Source organism: Typopeltis vanoorti, chromosome 9 (genome assembly GCF_054136105.1).
Source record: "Typopeltis vanoorti isolate ZY-2024b chromosome 9, IOZ_Tvanoo_1.0, whole genome shotgun sequence".
Lineage (NCBI taxonomy): Eukaryota > Metazoa > Arthropoda > Arachnida > Uropygi > Thelyphonidae > Typopeltis > Typopeltis vanoorti.
The window spans coordinates 122569511-122589288 of record NC_143557.1 but is presented as its reverse complement, the minus strand read 5'-3'; the positions used below and the strand labels follow the sequence as shown (position 1 = coordinate 122589288).

The window sequence follows — 19778 nt, the reverse complement described above, 5'->3', positions numbered from 1 at the left end:
ATGGATTAGGTCACCATCAAAGAATGACTTCAAATTAACTAACTTTTGTATACTGTTCTTTACTACTGTCATCCTGTTTATGGCAGTTAAGCGAGAGTCCATTGTAATTATAAACTATCAAATGACAAAGAGTAAAAATAAGCAATAGTTTTGATGGTACAATGGAATCATTACCATACATATAAACAGATACATGTATTAAGTTTAGAAATAAATATTTCTATTTCAGAGAATTTCTATTTTGATCCTGGTATCTTTATGATACTGTATACAAAGAATATACAATCTTTATAGTAAATCAATCTCACAATTTTATAATGCAAGTATATATTTACAACAGTATATATGCATATATATATATATATAAATATACATTACTTTACAGACTATCCTGTTAGAATACAACCAAACAGGAAGGTAAATAATAACTCAAATTCATTCCTGCATAAAAATCAAAAAATAATTATAAGTTTCATGAAAGCAACCAAGTTTAGAATGCAAGTATCTATAGTTTCCTATCTCTTTATATATAAAGAGGAAGAGATAATGTGCTGTAATGAAAAACAACTGACCATAATGAACATGAAAAAAAAAAAAAATGGAACAAAAGATAAAATTGAAACATGAAAAGAAACCAGATAGATACTTCAAAATTTTACTAAAAGAATTTACTTAAAATACATATATAAATTCTGAAAGCTATAAATATATCATGCACTAGAATTTTATAACTGTTCATTAGTTCAACATTACTTGACATTAACATTAGTAATATTGATGCTGACTAATGCCGATGATGACAAATTTAAATATCAAAACAGAAAACAAAGTTAATATAGAAGGAAGCTATAAGAAATATGAAATAAGAGAGAAATCAGCTAAAAGACCAAGCTAGCAGCATACATGCAAGCTAGCTATGTTCAAAACAATTTTAACATGTTGATTAGAGATCTTGATCAGAAATAAAACATTAAAAGAGTGACGATCACAAATATGAGTTTCAGGGACAATTAGGTCTGAATGATGACATCAAGGGCAGAATCACATTAAAAATAATATAAGAAAATTACTTGACATTATAACATTAATATTCAAGAATAAATAGAGTAATCTAAGATGGTATAGCTGCTTAAACACAATGGGAACTGAAACATTAGCACCAGCATTTGAGATAAAAGAAACCAATAAAAGACCCAAGATTTTCTAGCATAATCCTACCAATATAATATGACACTGGATATTTCAACACATCAGTTAATACAATTAGGAGTGCCTTAGAAAAGTGAAATATTAAAGTTGATCAAATTAGTAATCTCACAAATAAGAGACCAATTTGGAAAAAGCTGCTGACTGGAAACTAATGATAAAATATTAATCACACTAAATTGTCATAATATTTGATACACCTCATGTAGGTATACACCAAAAAATGGTAACTAATGGGATTGATAGACTGATTTCTTACAGTTTAAGAAAAAAAGTATGATTTTTATGACTATATGACTGAAAAATAGAAATTATTCATGTTAAAAAAAAAAGATTCTTACTTTTGGTTTCTAAGTCATCTTTAAACAGTAAACAATACTATTACTGCTGTAATAATTTAGAAAGGCTTAAAAACAATGTAAGATGAAGATTGCATAGTTTTATTGCAAGTGCATAGTTGCATGTAAAACTTTTTTTTATAAAAATAATGAATAAAAAATTAATAAGACTCTTTTTATTCCTTATTCTAACAATAAGACAATCTACAGTGACAACAACAGTAAATAAGTTTTTAAAGCTACAAATCTTTTTTTTCTCTTTAAAGTGAAACCATTGGGCAGTGGCAGGTTAGTACATCTTTTACTGAAATTTAGACCTCTGGTTGTTAGAATTGGTCTTAAGGGTTAGTAAGGATAAGTTTTGTTGCCTTCACTGCATTTTTTTTTTTTGGTTGTTGTTGAACAACTAAATATGAGTTTTCAAGAGAAAACTTTGCCAACATCAAAATGAACATTTTTTTTTCCAGTTTTCTCATGTCATCATATAAGACTATCAACATAATGCATAATTTAATAATTTACTTTTGGTTAACTAATATATAATATTCTACATATATTCTTCTTAAGTGTTGAATTTATCTATCCAATTTCTCCATCAATCAAATAAATTATTGCAGAAAATAAAGTTCTGTGTCCTTGAATACCTATGTATATTAAAATGTTCAACTTGACCATTTATACAAAATGGTATAAATGATTTTTCATGATTACGAAAAATACAAAGTTCTTCCACAATGATCATTATCTATGAAAATTAAAAACTATTTGATTGCTAGAGTGAGCTTGTTAGTGAATCAAATTCCTTGAACCTCTTTCTAAAATACTTATTTACACATTAACTGGAATTTTAATAAAGGTTCATATATACACCAAAGAGAAACTTGTATGTCTACATTTCCTGTTCACTGTCTAGCAACAATTCCCACTGATATTAAAGAGTAATGTATATACATTTATCTATAAATGTTGGATGAAATAGTAAATGAAACATTTTAAAATTAAAAAAAAAAAAAAGTCCGTGATATATAAATCCAACAGTGTGCAACCAATTGTCTATCAGCATAAAAGAAAATCAGCACATTATAAAAGAAACAAAAGAAGAATGTGGTCAACAACACTTTCTTGACTTTCCTTCTTTTGACAATGTCATATCCAGTTTTGGAGCTTTTGGTTCTGTATTTCTAGGAAGTTTCATGCCTAAATGAAAAAAAAAATAATAATAATAATAATAATAAATAAAAATGAATAAATAATATAATAAATGCACACAATGGATTTTTCAAATTATGTATACACTTTAAAAATTTACATGTCATGAACAATACTACAGTTTCAATGTTTTTTGTATTTTAAAGCTAAAATATACAATTCATTACATTACACTTTTTAAGTTCCTGAACAATGAATAGGTTGCAGAGGTTGGTGCTTTTGAATATCCTCCTAGACCTCATACTTCTGGATTTTTTTGCACGGGGATACTTGAGAAATCAAGTTTACAGTTGCAAACCAAGAACATTGAAAAAAATTTGGAGATCAATACAGCAAGAAGCAAAAAATTTTCGTCTGACTCGTGCCTTACAGTTTGTAGAACTGTTGAAGGCAGAAATTTAAGCATCTCCACTAATTAGAAAACTATGTATTTGAACTTTAAGATACAGAAAAATCATTAAAATTATTCTTATTGTTCATGAAATATACATATTTAAAGTGTGTATACATAATTTTGAACTACTCTGTGCATGTGTGTGTGTGTGTATACATACATGGTACAATATGAGTAAGACAGCAACCAACTAGTTTCTTTACATGCAGTATGAAACAATGTTAGACAACTGTGACAGTTCATAATGGATATGTAATCACCATAATAATTAGAAAATAATTTAATGTTTTAGCTACACAACAATCATTCTCCTCTTCAGTGACAATTGACCATGAAAAAATCTTATCTGCAAAACATGTTTTTCAGCAGTTTTAAGCAGTGTTTATAAACTGATGAAAAACTATAACGAACTACTGAAAGTTCCAATCAAAACTACAGAAGACTAATGTTATATAAATAAGGAAATTTACCACAACAAATTATTTGTCTCATTACACTATCAGAAATATGAAAAGGCTACTAGAGTAGATGATATTCAAACTGAATGTCATCTGTTCTAATGAAATATGGAGGTATAGAAGTTTAACAGTAGCTACACTGTATGATTCAGAATTCAGATAATCAGATTAAAACTATCATAGTACTCATCTAAAAAAAAAGTAAATTTACACCGGAATTTCCTACTGTACCTTTCAAATAAGATTTATGCAAGCATATTTCAGAAGAGGCTAAGAAGAAAACTGTATTGGCTGGTATGTGTAAGCTTGCGGTAGACAGTGAAGGATAGACAGCCTGAGGGAAGATGTGTGAACTTGCTTCCTTTCCTGGATACACTGGTCACACGTCTTCCCTCAAGCTGTCTATCCTTCACTGTCTACCACAAACCTTCACCAGTATGGTGAAGGTTTGCGGTTCGCAAAACTCGGAGTCATTAACACCCTCAAAAACAGGGCAATAACAATTTGCTCTAATGAACAAGCTCTTAAAGAAGAATTACAAATTATTAGCAATACATTTATAAATAATAAAGTAATAGAAAAAATTAAAAAATATAAACATAAATGGATGGAACACATTCAGAGAATGAAAACAGAAAGATTACCAAAACAAGCCTTAAAGTACAAGTCATTAGGAAAAAGAAAACCAGGACATCCTCTTAAACGATGACTTCTAAGGCCGGAACAGGCCATGCTAGGCCTAAATCTGTACGCATGATGATGATGATGATTTATAAATAATGGCTATAGCAAAAATACTATTAATAAAGTTCTTCATAAAACTTCAGCAAAAAATACATGTAATATAGATTGCAGTTAAACCATAGCTATCCCATACATTAAAGGGTTATCAGAAGAAATAAAAAGAATTCTATACCATTATAATCTCAATGCCACTTTTAAACCACCTACAAAATTAAAAAACATATTCAATTCCTCTAAGGATCCTCTCCCTCCCCATTGGCTCACCCTGGAGTTTGTCATATTTATTGCATCTGTAACTTACCTTATATTGGTAAAACTGGACGTACAATCCCTATCCATAAAAAAGAACACAAACGACACATTATCTTTAACAATTTTGGCAAACTAGGCCTCTGAGATCACACTCTTAACACTCTACACCAAATTAACTGAAAAAGTACCCGTTCTTTACATCATACAAAAACCTGCCATGAACACCAAAAGGCTGTGAAATTTTGATCAATCATCCTGATCTTAACAAAAAAATGGTAGCATAAAAATCTACAAATTTGGATGGCAAAATTCAGCTCACTTAGTTTTTTTTTTTTTTTTTTTTTTTTAGCAAACTCTGACTTTAGGACTCAAAGTAATTATTTCAGCTTTTATTGGCCACCATCCATACTGTTTTAATTTCTGTATACTTATATGAGTAATTTTGTGTGAACATGTTGCTCTCTAGCTTAATTTATTTTTGTAACCAAATAGATAATAATAATAACAGGACTACAGTATTGATGTAGTAAGGTGGTGTTTTTTTCCCACTAGATGTTAGGCCAGTAGTTTTAACGGCAGACCGAATCAATGCAACTTTAGCATACCACGTACAGTAATCCTCCTTATCTGTGGGGAATACATTCCAAGACATCCTATGGATAGTACCAAATCCTACATATATACACTATATTTTTTCCTATACGTACATACATATGATAAAGTTTAATTTATAAATTAGGCACAGTAAAAGATTAACAGCAATAATAAAATAGAACAATTATAACAACATACTGTAATAAAAGGTATCTGAATGTGAATGGAATCAGCAACCTCAGCATACATTTATTATTTTATGAAGTCGAGAACTTTCACCTTTTTCACTTAAAACAAAGCACTTTGCGGCTTCTCTTTGGCATATCTGAATTGCCAGCATCACTACTCTTGTGCTTTGGGGCCATTATTAAGTAAAATAAGGGTTACTTGAACACAAGCACTGCGACAGCACGACACTTGATCTGATAACTGAGAACTACTCAGAAAGGTGCACAATTATTTAAAACTTATGAATTGTCTATTACTAAAAGAAAGAGCCATAAGGCTTCATTTTGGCAATGTAAAATTACATAGGCAAAGTGGATATTAGATCCAACATTATTTCAAAGCCGAATGTTTGTAGAAACGATGAAAGTTTTGTAAGTTGACCTAAGAGCTTATGAGAATACAATCATCGGTATCCCCGAGTTGTCTCAGCTTGCACTACTTGACTTAAGTAGCTAAGGTAACTCGGGGATGCCGAGGATTGTATTCTCGTAAGCTCTTAGGTCAACTTACAAAACTTTCATAGTTTCTACAAACATTTGGCTTTGAAATAATGTTGAATCTAATATCCACTTTGCTGATGCACTTATAAATTGTTTATTTCTGGAATTTTCCTTTTAATATTTTCAGACCGGGTTTGACTGCGGATATGGAAGGTGTTTTTTTCCCACTAGATGTTAGGCCAGTAGTTTTAACGGCAGACCGAATCAATGTGACCGAAAGATATGACCTTAATGTGAAGGTTGAAATGTCAAGTGATGATTTTGTTTACATTAAACTCAAGTTTTATTCTAACACAATAGCTGTTTCCATAATTTTTATGAATTCTGATCACCATGTAACCATGAAGAAAAGGATTCGGCCATCTTCTTTCATTCCTGATTGATAATTTTATCCTTAAGAGTCATTTCCCTCCCCCCTTGCTCCAGGAAATTTTCTACTGGTTAGAAAGGTTTCACAGAGTATTTGAAATAAAATATTGTTGTCTGTTGAAGCAGGTGCTTTTAAAACCAGACTATTTCCTTGCAAGTATTAGAAATGCTAGAAAATATTCCTCCATGCTCCAGCAACAGTCTGAAAGCTTAGATTACTCTCACTGCTATTGAAAAAGAAAAGAAAGAACACTTCTGAAGAAATCATATTAAAGAGACGCAAGCAATAGTTGTCAGTACACATCAGCAATTTCTTGTTTCATTTTCATCTGTTGAGTAATTAACACACATCCTAAACAGAAATACTGATATAGTACTTTTATCACAGTTAATTTCATCTAATCATTCTTAATTAAGATAGCATTTCTTAATTGTAACGATTATAACTTCAGTTTTAGTACTGAAAAATTATAAATTACTAACAGAATTATCTTGGAAAGAAAAAAAAAAAGTGCAGATGTTGTTACATAGAAATTAAAGTTTAAATTCATTTGAAACTTTTGAAGTTAGCAGGATTAGCAGCCCTACACAAACTGCATATATTGCAGACTATAAATTTATTTTCAAAACCATTCACAAGAGAATTGAAAACGTAAATCCCTTGGACAACTACTTATATATTTTAGTGTAAAACAGTAGCAAAAGTATTGCCACTTCAAAAATGCCACATATCAAAACTAGCAGTAAATGTATTTCCTTTCAAAACACAGTAATTTCTTCTTTGCACTGCCTATATCGAATAATATGCGATATTTTCTTCTTCATTGGGCAGGATTGTTTCAGAATCAAATTTTATTAACAAATGTTCTTTCTTTTTTTCAAAACAATGTACATAAAATTATTTTCTTGCCAACTGAACATCAAAAATAATTATAAGAATGACAATACAATGATGTCTTAGTTGCATATTATGAAGAAAGCTTAGCTAACACATTTTGTTTCATTTGTAATGCATGATTTTGAAAAATGGGAGAGGAGAACTGTTGCTTAAAGTATTGCAGATAAAGTATTGAAAATATTGCAGAAAGTATACAATATAAATGTCATGGTTGTTTTCTATAAATCAAAATCATACAAGTGTAGAAACTAAACATTTTGTGAAGTGATTTATAACTAGAATTATAAATAAACAAGAAAACTTAGAAGAAACAGTACACTTTTAAATAGATGGCATTGTAATTATTTTACAAAATAATTGTTTCATGAAAGTAATTATCTTCAACAAAATTCTTTGATAACAAAATTGATTCTGGCATTTGTTTTCCTAGACTCACACAGGATTTATGTACAATAATAATTTGATCACAATCATTTTCCAAAAGGATCAATGTACTAACCCCCCCCTCCACCAAGATAGCATATATTTCAGAATGGAAGTTTCTCTTATTTTGTCCTGCATGAAGAACAAACAACAATCATATGATAAAAGAAACTAAGTATTCCTTTCACCAAATTAAGAAACAAAGAGAAAAATCACAATAACTCAAACTGTATGATGAATATTTTTATGTAATTCAGTGAAAAGCAATATAATGAGATGTGAAAAAAACAACCACAAAAATTGTAAATAAATAGTTTAAATCAGTAACAAATTGTTACATGAAGAGAATGGTCAAAAACAAGAGGTCAAAATGAGAGTGTCAATATGCCTCAATAATTATGGAATGAAGTCATCTCTCATGACAATTCAGCACCTCACAACAATGCTTCATTACTGTTTATAATGGTGTCCAGTTGGTAATTATAATCATTTCTGGACCCCTAGAGATATATAGAGATGATGGCCTGGTCCAAGCCCTCATCTCTATAAATTGTAACATTCATGGTTCTGTTGGGAAGCACATACAGGTCAGTGCATCCACCCAATGAGATGCCTCTGCCAAACTATCACACTATCTCCACCATAAGAGTCTCTTTCACAGATATTATATATCCCCTGGCTCTCCCAGATCAGAGAATGCCTGGTATTGCTTTGTAGAGTAAATTGGGACAATTGCAACATCACCCACAGAAAAAGCTAATCCCTGGCTTCACACTTTGCCTCCAATGTATGCATAACTGACAATGGCAAATGCCCCCCCAGTCATTCCAACTGCCCAACATACAATGTCCCCTGTATCCTTTAGCCAGAAAGAGATCATAAACCTGTTGTCAAAATTTGAAAGAAAAAAAAAGCTCCTGGCCCTGATGGCATTCCTCCAATTTTATTGAAGGTCTGTGCAGCAGAACTGACTCCTATCCTATGCCGTCTGTACACACTCTCTTACTCCACTGGTATATATCCCAAAGCCTGGAAATTGGCCTATATTCAACCCATTCCCAAAAAGGGTGACAAATCGTACCACCCTATCTCACTCACCTCAATCCTATCTAAAGTGATGGAGAAAACCATCAATTCTCAACTCCTACTCTACCTTGAAGGTACCCAGCTATTAAGCGAATACCAGTATGGATTCCATCGATGCCGATCAACAGGTGACCTGCTCTCATATATCACCCATCTCTGGATATATGGCATGGAAAAATTTGGCGAATCCCAAGTAGTTGCACTTGATATCTCTAAAGCCTTTGACCGGGTCTGGCACAAAGGCTTACTAAGCAAATGTCCATCATTTGGACTATCTCAGGATTTCTGCAGATGGATTGCCAGCTTCCTGTCTGGATGCACACTATGTGTAATGGTAGATGGCTCCCTATCCTCCCACTATCCAACTAATGCTGGGGTCCCACAAGGTTCAGTTCCCTCACCGACCCTCTTCCTTCTGTACATCAATGACCTACTTCAGTTGACCTCCAACCCAATACACAGTTTTGCAGATGACAGCACATTGCACTCCTCCCTTTCATTTGGTAAACCTTACCCTACACAACTCACTTCAACCACAACTTCCCTTAATTCAGACCTCCAAGACATCCTCCAATGGGACTCAGATAACCTCGTCAACTTCAACGCTAGTAAAACCCAGTTCTGTCTTATTTCCCACAAAAAAGAACCATTTTCCACCAGTATTATTTTTGATAACACTCAAATTCCCAGACAAGATGAAATTTCTCTTCTCGGAATTACCATGACATCAGGCGTCTTCTGGCATAAACACATCACAACCATTGTATCCTCAGCTTCCAAAAAATGAGGCTTTCTCTTTCCCTCAAGACATTACTTCACTTCAAAACAGCTGTTAACCTTATACTAATAACAAATCCGCCCAGCTATCGAATACTGTTCCCACATTTGGAGTGGGGCTCTTAAAAGCTCCCTCAAAATGCTTGACTCAATACAGAGGAGAGCAATTAGACTGATAAATGATCCATCTCTTAACAACTCACTACCCCCACTTTCACATAGACGTTTAGTCTCTGCAATTTGTATATTCTATAAATATCTTCATGGAAAATGCTCATCTGAAACAGCATCAATAATTCCCCCACTCTGTACTAAACCCATTTGAACAAGTACAGCTACCTCCAACATCCCTGTTACTGCTGCACTGTGGAACAGTCTTCTCCCTGATGTATTTCCCAAGGAATACAATATACAGGCTTGGAAATCGAATGTCAATAAGTTTCTCCTTTCCCATCCCACTATCCATATACGGTACTAAAGTACTATAGGTTGACCAGACAACTCTCCTATATGGACCCAACATAAAAAATGTAAATACAAGGGTGGTCTGAAAAGTTCTCGGCCTAACAATGAAAACACAAATTTATAATTTCGAAATTATATTTATATTTCAACATAATCTCCCTTAACACTAATACATTTATTCCAGCGATGCTCCAGCGCCATTATCCCATTCCTGTAGTACTCAGTAAGATCTGCAAAATACTCATCTACAGCTGCAATCGCCTCTTGATTCAAAGAAAAACACTGACCAGCGAGGAAGAGATAGAAGTCAGAGGGAGGCAAATCTGGGGAATAAGGGTAGATGTTCCAACAATTCATAGTTGCAGATCTCTTAATTTTCCCATTGCCAAAACACCTTTGTGGGCAGGTGCATTGTCCTGATGAAAGATGATTTTTTTCCCCCTGCAAACTGGGTCTTTTCTCACGAATATTATTCCCCAGTAAAACAATAACGAGGAATAATATTCCCCGATTACTGTTTAACATTGGTAAAACAACAACTGAGGAATAATATTCCCTTTTCAAGATAATTAATAAACATATGCCTTTAGCATCCCAAAACACCGATGCCATGACCTTTCCTGCAGATAGAACAGACTTTATCTTCTTTCGCGCTGAACAACCAGCTTTTATCCACTGTTTTGACCTGTTTGGATTCTGGTGTGTAATAATGAATCCAAGTCTCATCCACAGTAATAAATCGATGCACAAAATCAGTTTTATTCTTGTTAAAATGTTCCAAGCGCTGTTCAGAGATTTTCATGCGAGTGCGTTTTTGATCGTCTGTGAGCAAGCATGCGACCCATCTTGAACAAAGCTTTTTCATTTGCAATTCTTCATGAAAAATATATCCTACACGTTCTTTTGAAATGCCTATGGTCTCAGCAATTTCACGCACTTTGACTTGCCGAGAACTTGCCAGTCATCCAATACCATATCGTGCACTTAATCAAACTCGGCAGCCCGTTTCTTAATTGTCAAATACAAAGGAGAAGAGTGCCCATAAACTTTTATGAACTTCAAATGAATTGCTTTTGGCATTAAAGAATACAAAGAATTCTATAACCGCACGATACTCAATTTTATCCATTTCAAGGGATACAGACAACACTTTTGCTTCAGACAGCTGTATAAAACTACTTGATACAATGACTTGCCAATAGTGTTGCCATCTATGGTTGAGGCCGAGAACTTTTCAGATCATCCTCGTATTTAAACAATACCAACTTTCGTTGGTCTTGGTCCAGTTGACATGAAGCCTGGCCCATTTCAAACATTTTTTTCTGTGTCCTGACTGCTGGTTGCCTAGCATATAGACCACCTCCATGAAACGTTCTGCACACAGTGGAATCAGATACCAACATTAGCCAATGCGAGGTCAGATTACAGCTCATTTGGGATAGCATTCCTGATTCAGTGAGCAGATAATCAGAGATACTAATCATCCACTTTGGTACCTGTGGCCTTCCTTTTCCTTACTGTGGAATTGGTTCTACAGTCTATGAAGCATGGAACAACTCGCATGCAATCATCTGGCTACCTATGCCTGACTTTGGCTGGCCTCTAATCTTATGATGGGTCACCATATGAATTCATTGATTAAAGGATGTCATGCACTCATACCCAAGAATTTAGCCATCATAAAATGTCTTGTTTTCACTTTAGAGACGAAAATGGATAACCATTCCAAAATACTCACTTTTATGCTGTGGCTCATTTGCATATTCTGCCGACAGTGCCACTTATTTGTGTACAATAATCGAACCTGTCTTTTATATGTTTTTTCCTTCCTCCCCTACCCCGAGTTATTAAGATTTTCCTTTGTTACTTAATTTATGGAAACTATTTTATATAAAAGAAATAATTATACGATAAAAGAAATGTATACAATAGAAAATTATATTGTATATATTTTAGGTGGAAGATGAATTTCATCACCCAGTCTGAGACTGCCACTCTACTTATTGAAGGCCTATAATGGCTTGAAAACATTCCATATTTGGTGTTTAGAGCAAGGTTTCTAAGACTATATAAAGAATAAATGAAAAATAGAAAAATATTTTTAAAAAATAGGGAAAAAAAAAATCCTTAGCCCACCCATGGTATGTATGTACTATAAGTTTACAAATAAACCTTTTATGGGTGGGAGCCAGATATGAAAAAAAAATAATAAATAAACATATTGTATTGTAACGAACTGTGTGTTTTGTACTGTTCAGTAGTGCTGGCTTGGAGATGAAGGTACAAACAGTAGTTAATCCAGTTAAGGATTCTCCTGAGTGTGAAGATTAATTATCACACCTCTTAATGGACATAACTGATGGCTACAATCTTCACATACAGATTTTGGTGGATGTAAAAACTTATCAAGGCTAGATAAGAGAGGTTAATGGCTTCTCAATTATACTGAAAGTTGCATAGAAAACTTTCAAAACTATTACTATCATAACTTAAAAAAGAATATTAAGTATCAATTCATTATAATTAGGTAAAGAAACTTAAAGTTTCAAAAGTTACTAGAGTACTTATGATAGTATAACCATCAGCATATGAGTTGCCTTGGTATACACTACTTAAGATATGAAACTATCCTCAGGAGCCCATACGTTTGCCTTTTATTAGCGCTTTTAGGTTTCACTGGACTAACAGCTGTTTTGAACTGCTGGTCCTCACCAGAGACTAAGCAGAAACCTCAAGAGAGCAAAAACCCTCTGTTTAATATGGTAGCAATCCCAAGTCAGAAAGTTATATTATTCATAAGTGAACTTTCAGTAGGTGTATAAATAATGTGTTTAACTTAAAATATAGTAAAAAAAGGCTTCAATCTGGCAATTTATGATAATTTAATGAATGATATCATGTTTCCATTGAATCCATATAACTTTTAAGTTTCATTATCTGGTTATAGCAAGAATGATCATCATCAAATTCCTGATACATACCTTCAGTGGTGTATAGGATATTTCATTACCAACTTCCTATCAACATATGAGTATTTTTACTCATATGTTGACTCTGATATTTTCAAATCTTATATTTCTGTCTTTTAAGGTACACTGCACTACATCAATTGATCTTGGTATTTCTCTGGGTGTTTTCTGACAGGATTTCAGCTAACCTCTCCTTTCTCATTCTATTTATGTGATTACTCTGAAAATTAGCTCTGCTTACATATTCCTGAGTCAAGATCTTTCATAACATTTTCATTTTTAACATGATACTGCCATTGATACCATCTGTTCACTCCTCTAATCTTTCTCAGAACTCTATATGTTAAAATTGATTTGAACAACCTCATGTATGGCTAGTTCAGTGTTTTGACTAATTTTTCTCCATTTCCATAGAAATTTATTCATTTGACTTCTTACCATATCAACATTGCTAATTCTGTTATCTATTTCTATATTTAATTTGCCAACTTCATTAAAAATTGTGCCTAAATAGCTGATACGTTTTACTTGTCTATAGGTTCTCCATTCAGGATGCAGGTGATGTTTTCAATGTTTCAGCCTATTTCCATTCCATTTTTATACCAAATTTATTTCAGCAATTATTAAATTTAGTCTGGGAATCCTGGACTTGTACTGGATTTATTTAGAAGTATGCACAAAGTAAAGAGCTGAGATTACCAATTCCAATTTTGATATCAGATTTAATGACACTTTTCTTCATAAGGTGATCCACAGTGGAGATAATGTGCACCATTGTCTCACACCTGATTTAACATCAAACTCTCTTCCTGTAACTACTCCAATTTTAACTGCTGATTTTCAACTCTCACACACACACATTACATATATATATATATATATATATATATATATATATATATATATAAGAGAGAGAGAGAGAGACCATATATTGCTTGATAATGTCCCATCTACGCCATAACTATAACTGAGGTGTTTTAACAAGCTTTTCCTTTAGCACCTTGTCATATGCCTTTTCCATATATACAAAACTTAAATACAAATCATTGTTATATTCTCATGGTTTCTCAACTATTTGGCTGGACTCAGCCTTGTTCTTCTCCAAACTTTTCTAAGTATCATCATCATCATCTTCCTTATACCCTCTTTTACCTTGCGGTGTTGAGGGTCCATTGATCATCGGACCTCACTCCGTTTTTACAGGATAAGGTGGTCAGCCTTATGCCCCGGTGTATCCTATGGCTTGTAGTGTTGAGTTCTCAAGGCCAGTTTGCCTGCTTTGCGGGATGAAAAACCCCAGAATAAACTGGGGGAAAAACCCTGCTGTCCACGCCCAAGACTGGCTAACTTGGCTATGGCTGAGGAAGATCCTTCAGCTCCTCACGTCACTGACGGGAATCGAACCTAGGACACTCCTTCCCCAGGCATATGGTTGCGAAGCGCATAGCCACTAGGCTAACCGCGCGGTTAGCCTTTTCTAAGTATACTTGCATAAATCTTACCAGGACCATTAGACCATTACTCAGTAGGAAAATTCATCTGTAATTCTCACATTCATTTTTATTTCCCTTTTTATAGATGGATATTATGAAAGCTCTACTCCAATCATCTGGAATTTAATCCTCTGATTAGGCCTTCTGAATTATACAGTGTGGTCACTATATAATTTTTTATATAGTGACCACATTTCTAGTTGAATACTGTGTACTCCTTTTGCATTTCTAGATCATTTCAAACTTTTGATAACTTTTTCTACTCTAAGCACTGATATAAACCTCCTGATTACCTTCCTCTTGAATGTTTTTTACTACAGAGTTGTCATTGCTGGTTTCACTTAGCAATTTTTCAAAATATTTATTCCAGACAACTAGAAAATCTTCAGTTTGTTGATGACAAGCTGGCAACTAAACTGAACTGAAATGAATGAGATTGAATAATGGAATAGTGAGTTGGATAGGTGACTGGCTATAAGAATGGTATGAGCAAGTTGCGTATGAGGATGCAGTATCCCAAAAGAGGAAATTCACTAATGGTGTGCCATAGGGTTCTGTTTTGGGGCCATTTGTGCAACTTGTATGTTAATGATATCGAGATGTGTTTAACTGCATATCCAACTGTTTGTAGATGATGCAAAATTGTGGAGAATGCTGGAGCCATGCAGATGTGACCTTACAGGAAGACTTGAATAGGTTGTATGTGTGGATAGGTTACGTGAAACTGTCAATTCAATACTGAAAAATGTAAGGTTCAGAAATGGTAAGCAGCAATGGGATACAAAGTATACACTTGGTGAGGTAATTTTGGAGATAGATGAGATGTGGGGGTGATGGTGGTCCAGAGAAGATTCATGAAGGTGGAAACTGGTCACTGGAATGTGCAATATGAAGACAAATTGAGAGAATGCAATTTGCATTCTCTCAATTTGTCTCAAATTGCATGAAATTTAGGAGAGGGAATATGGTTGAGACATAAGTTGGTGAGGTGTTGTTACTGGGTTAACATGGAAGAATTTTTCATAGAATGGGAGAGGGATAGAACAAGAGGCCATCCCTGGAAATTGAATAAGGAGAATGTGAGCAAAGGAGTGAACAGGATCTTTGCATGGAGAATGGCTGTTGAGTGGAATGTATTCCCTAGAGAGAGTGGCAAGTGTAAACATACTGAATGAATTTAAGGCACAGTTTGATAGTATGTACTTCCCGCAAATGAGTAGTATTTGACTCCATGGAGGTCTGACATTATTAATGTCACCTTTATTATCTCTGATTCCTTCTGCAGTACTCTTTCTTCCATTTCTAAGCTATTTTGACACCCAACAGATGTGCTTATCAAAGTCCCCCCTTAGCTAGTTTTACACAGCTCTTTGCTTTCTTATATTTTTCTCAGTATTCTCTCAGAATAAAAGCTTACTTACTTTCCAGGAATTTTTGATACCCTTCCCCCCCCCCCCCCCACCGTGGAGTTCTGATTTTTCTATCCTTGCAGGCAACCTCAACACATGCTTCTCTGGCTGAATCAATCAATGTTTCCTTCAGGCTCTGCCAATGAATCCACCTCAAGGTAAAACAATCTTCAATTCATTGCTCAGTGCAATACAGTACTTTGTTTTCCCATCAATACTTTTGTTGTTGTTTTTTTATCTTTGCTCCCCCTTCTGTCTACCAGAAAAGATAATTTTGACCTCACAATATTAAAAAAAATTTTATATCTCATTTCACTTAATCAAATCAGATTAAGATTCAAATCAATAATATGACTGTAAACAATGCAAATTCAAAAAAAAAAACCTGTTAGCATGTATTAAATTAATAATTTAATAGAAACAACAAATACTTGTGGCTGTAAATATTATAGCATATACAGAATGTTCATCTTATCTCCAAGTACCAGCTGATAAACTGAAATGTTTCTTGGAATGATATCAAGTATGTGTACAGATCAATTGCTATTAAACATCTGTACTTTAACATTAAAACAGCACACTCAGTGAATTCTGAATACACATTAATGCGATCTAAACTTAAATTCAATAAAATGCTTCTCACTGTTGTTGGTTTTGAAAATTCAAGTTCTAAATAAGAAAGGATCATACATGAAACTAAAAATACAAAAAATATAAACTTACAAATCTGTTGAAATATTTCACTGATGTTGACAGCATTTACAGCACTTGTTTCTATAAACAAAGCTCCAATACTTTCAGCATATCTGCTTGCTTCTATTAAACAAATCAGAGAATAAGACAAAATGTTTAAATATTTATGCATATTTATTTCATTTATTTACAGAATTAATATATACGATAAACACTTGAGTTTTTATTCTGGCTGCATGCAAATTGAAAGATAATTACTTTGCTTGTTTATTTATCAATGTAAAACAGTCTTGATGGATGAATTAACACAAATGTATCAAAATGCTTTGAACATTATTTGAAGGTTGACAGTGGCTATTATGCCAGAGCAAGTCCAAGCTTAACAAAATCATTATTAAAGGAAGTGGGGGATATCTCACTTAGAAAAAAATTAAAGAAGTTTGGATGGAATGGTGGAGGAAGAGGTTAGGCTAGTGAGAATGGAGGGACTGATAAGGTCATCCTTTCATTCTGTAACACTCTTAGACTCAAGTGTTTCAAATGGGAATTATGATATGGGATGAATGATATTCGGGGTTTGTGGTTCTTTTCTGAGTGCTAGAAATTCCATGCAAAACATAGCCAGGATGTATCTAGCCCTATTATTGCATTTGTATCTAATAGAAACACTCAGTGACCAGAGTGTGCTCATAAGCTCAATATGGTACAATTTCTATCAAAAAAAAAAAAAAAAAAAAAAAAAAAAAAAAAAAAAAAAAAAAAACAGCTACCATAATAAGTATATTGACAGATCATGACAAGGAAAGAACAACAATCCATAAATATCAGACATAGCAATATTATTTCTCTATTTGTAGCTTCCAACCCATTTTTAAAATACTACTCCCACATTATGTTCCCTTTTGCCTTTTTTATATCAAGCATGTCCCTACCACCTCCAATTACTATACTTAAACATAACTCAACCTCCAGGTCTAAAAGCTAGAACAAAAAGATAGCTATCCTTGCCAACTTCCTTCCCCTATGCTGATTTAACCTCATCATTCTGTTCTCTCTCATCCCCTAACTCTAACTCACCTGCTTCTCTCTCTCTCTCTCTATTCTTCTTGTCCAAACTTGATTCCAAAATTGCATTTCAATTTAACCTATATGCAATCTTATTATTATTATGTGGCACTTCCAGGGAGTCCAAAGACTCATTGAGGGAGGGCACCTACTCTACAACTCTCTGTCTCCACTACTCAATCCACCAACTACAACGAACTGCAACTACACCAATGCCATCTACTGCCCACCACTAGTATTTTCAAAGACATCCATGCTAACAGCGGGATTTGAATCCACAGACTTTCGGCTGGAGAGTGAATATGCTAACCACTCCGGCAATCTTGCTACTCAATATTCAGTTTCATCAGCAGCAACATAAACCACCCAATCAAATATTACTCTTTCCCTACCTAGAACCTTCAATGATGATTTAATTTGGTGCTTGCAGTTACAGCTCTGTTAAACCTCCAACATCAGCCAGCACACTGTGTCCAAAAATTATTGGCATAAGTGAGAATGGGATGAAAAAGAATGGTTGCAAAGACCACGATTCCTCCCTAAGATGCAAGGAACCTTTTATGTGGATTTTTTTTTTTTTTTTTTTTGAACTTATGAGGTTGGTCTGACCAAAATGGCAGAGTTTTCCCTCCAGCAAAAAACAGGAAAATTTGCCAAAAGAACACATGCAATTAAGACATAATACACTGACTTTGCAGCTTTACTTCAGCCATAATTCAAAAACAACAACAGCTGAAAGTGAACAATGTGTTTGTTCACAGAGATAAAAGATGAAGAATAAATATACATACCTTTCTAGAAAAACAAGGAGCAAATGAGGCTCTACAGAGAATGAGGATGAGAGAATGAAGCTCTACTTATGCATTTTAGACAATACAGTTCAAGTATAGAAGAAAATATTCAATGAGATGTTTTGTTCAGGATTGCAAGGCCTAGATACTAAATGATGCTCATTTGTACAAGTAGGATAACTAATAGTTACTTGTCTTAGTTGATTTCCAAAACTTGTCTAATTCATTCGGCATCCTCAAGAGTATCCACTTGGCTTCATGGAAACATACTTAATACTATTAAAGTCACTTTCATGGCTTACACATGTAACAAAAATTATATAGAATTTATTCAAAAACTCCAATATATTTCATCCAACATTACATAGCCATCATCAGGAAGATAGACTGTTAATAACATTCAAAAGATTAATCAAAATAATGAGTAATAAATCATGCATATATTACCTCATGTCTCAGTTGCAGTTGAAGTATATGATATTATGCTATTAGAGTTCAAAGAAACAACTGTAGTAAATTGCTTAGATTAAAAAATAACAACAAAAACTTATGAACAATTAATAGTGATCACTTCCCAAAACATGGATACTATATTACATTTTTGGAATCTGACAAGTCTGGCCTTGCTTCTCATGCCATGACACTAGGCACGGAGTTCCTTGGAACCAAACAAAACTTCACTCCAGCAAGTTCAAATTTGATCTTTTCCTTGAAACATGTGAAATGCTAAGAAATCATCTAAACCTGAGCCGATCAGATTGCATGCCAATATCCAAGTTTATCTCCCAGACAATGTCCATGTAATGTTGGATAAAATATATTGTAGTTTTTGAATAAATTCTATATAATTTTTGTTACATTACATGTGTAAACCATGAAACCTACTTTAATGGAACATATCTAGTGGACATGTTCCATTGAAATTAATACTTAATACTACAAGAGAGCAGTTAATCCTATCAGCAAAGTCTTTGTGCATGTTACTTGCATGTTCTTCTGGACAGTTTTTTCTGTCCAGAATGAAACACCAGTTTCTAGTGGAAAATCATACCAATTGTACATGAAATCAGCACTCATCTTCAGTTGTGTAAAATTCTTCTAAAGTTTTTCACATTCCAGATGGAATTAGAACCCAGGTTTTTCCAGCCCAAGTTATTAATAAGTAGGCTACAGAGGATCTAAACTGCCATGCATTAATTCTCTCGGTAGAATGGGAAATAAAGCTGAATGGGAGGAATTTTCCCCTGAATAAGGTTTCAATGAAACTTGTGGCAGTAACAATTATTAAAAACATGTAGGACACAAGAAACAATAATTATAATTTTATTATTGCAAAAATTTTGGGGTTATCATTGCATGTTCACAAGGTGGAGCATGACATACATTAGAATGTTATTCCTTTGTACAAATATCAGCA

At 33.6% G+C, this 19778-nt stretch overlaps 1 protein-coding gene across 3 annotated transcripts in view; it reads right to left on the bottom strand.

Moving 5' to 3' along the window:
* Nucleotides 1-434: 434 nt before the first annotated feature.
* The window catches only part of LOC150103488 (ras-related protein Rab-22A-like), an 87754-nt gene continuing 68410 nt past the window's right edge, over nucleotides 435-19778 (bottom strand). For all 3 annotated transcript variants that reach the window (XM_090397748.1, XM_090397747.1, XM_090397749.1), the window contains 2 exons: nucleotides 16536-16628; nucleotides 435-2741 (listed from right to left, as the gene is read on the bottom strand). In XM_090397748.1, the coding sequence (XP_090253874.1) occupies nucleotides 2653-2741; nucleotides 16536-16628 (182 nt within the window). In that variant the 3' untranslated portion in view covers nucleotides 435-2652. The remainder of the gene's footprint in view (nucleotides 2742-16535; nucleotides 16629-19778) is intronic.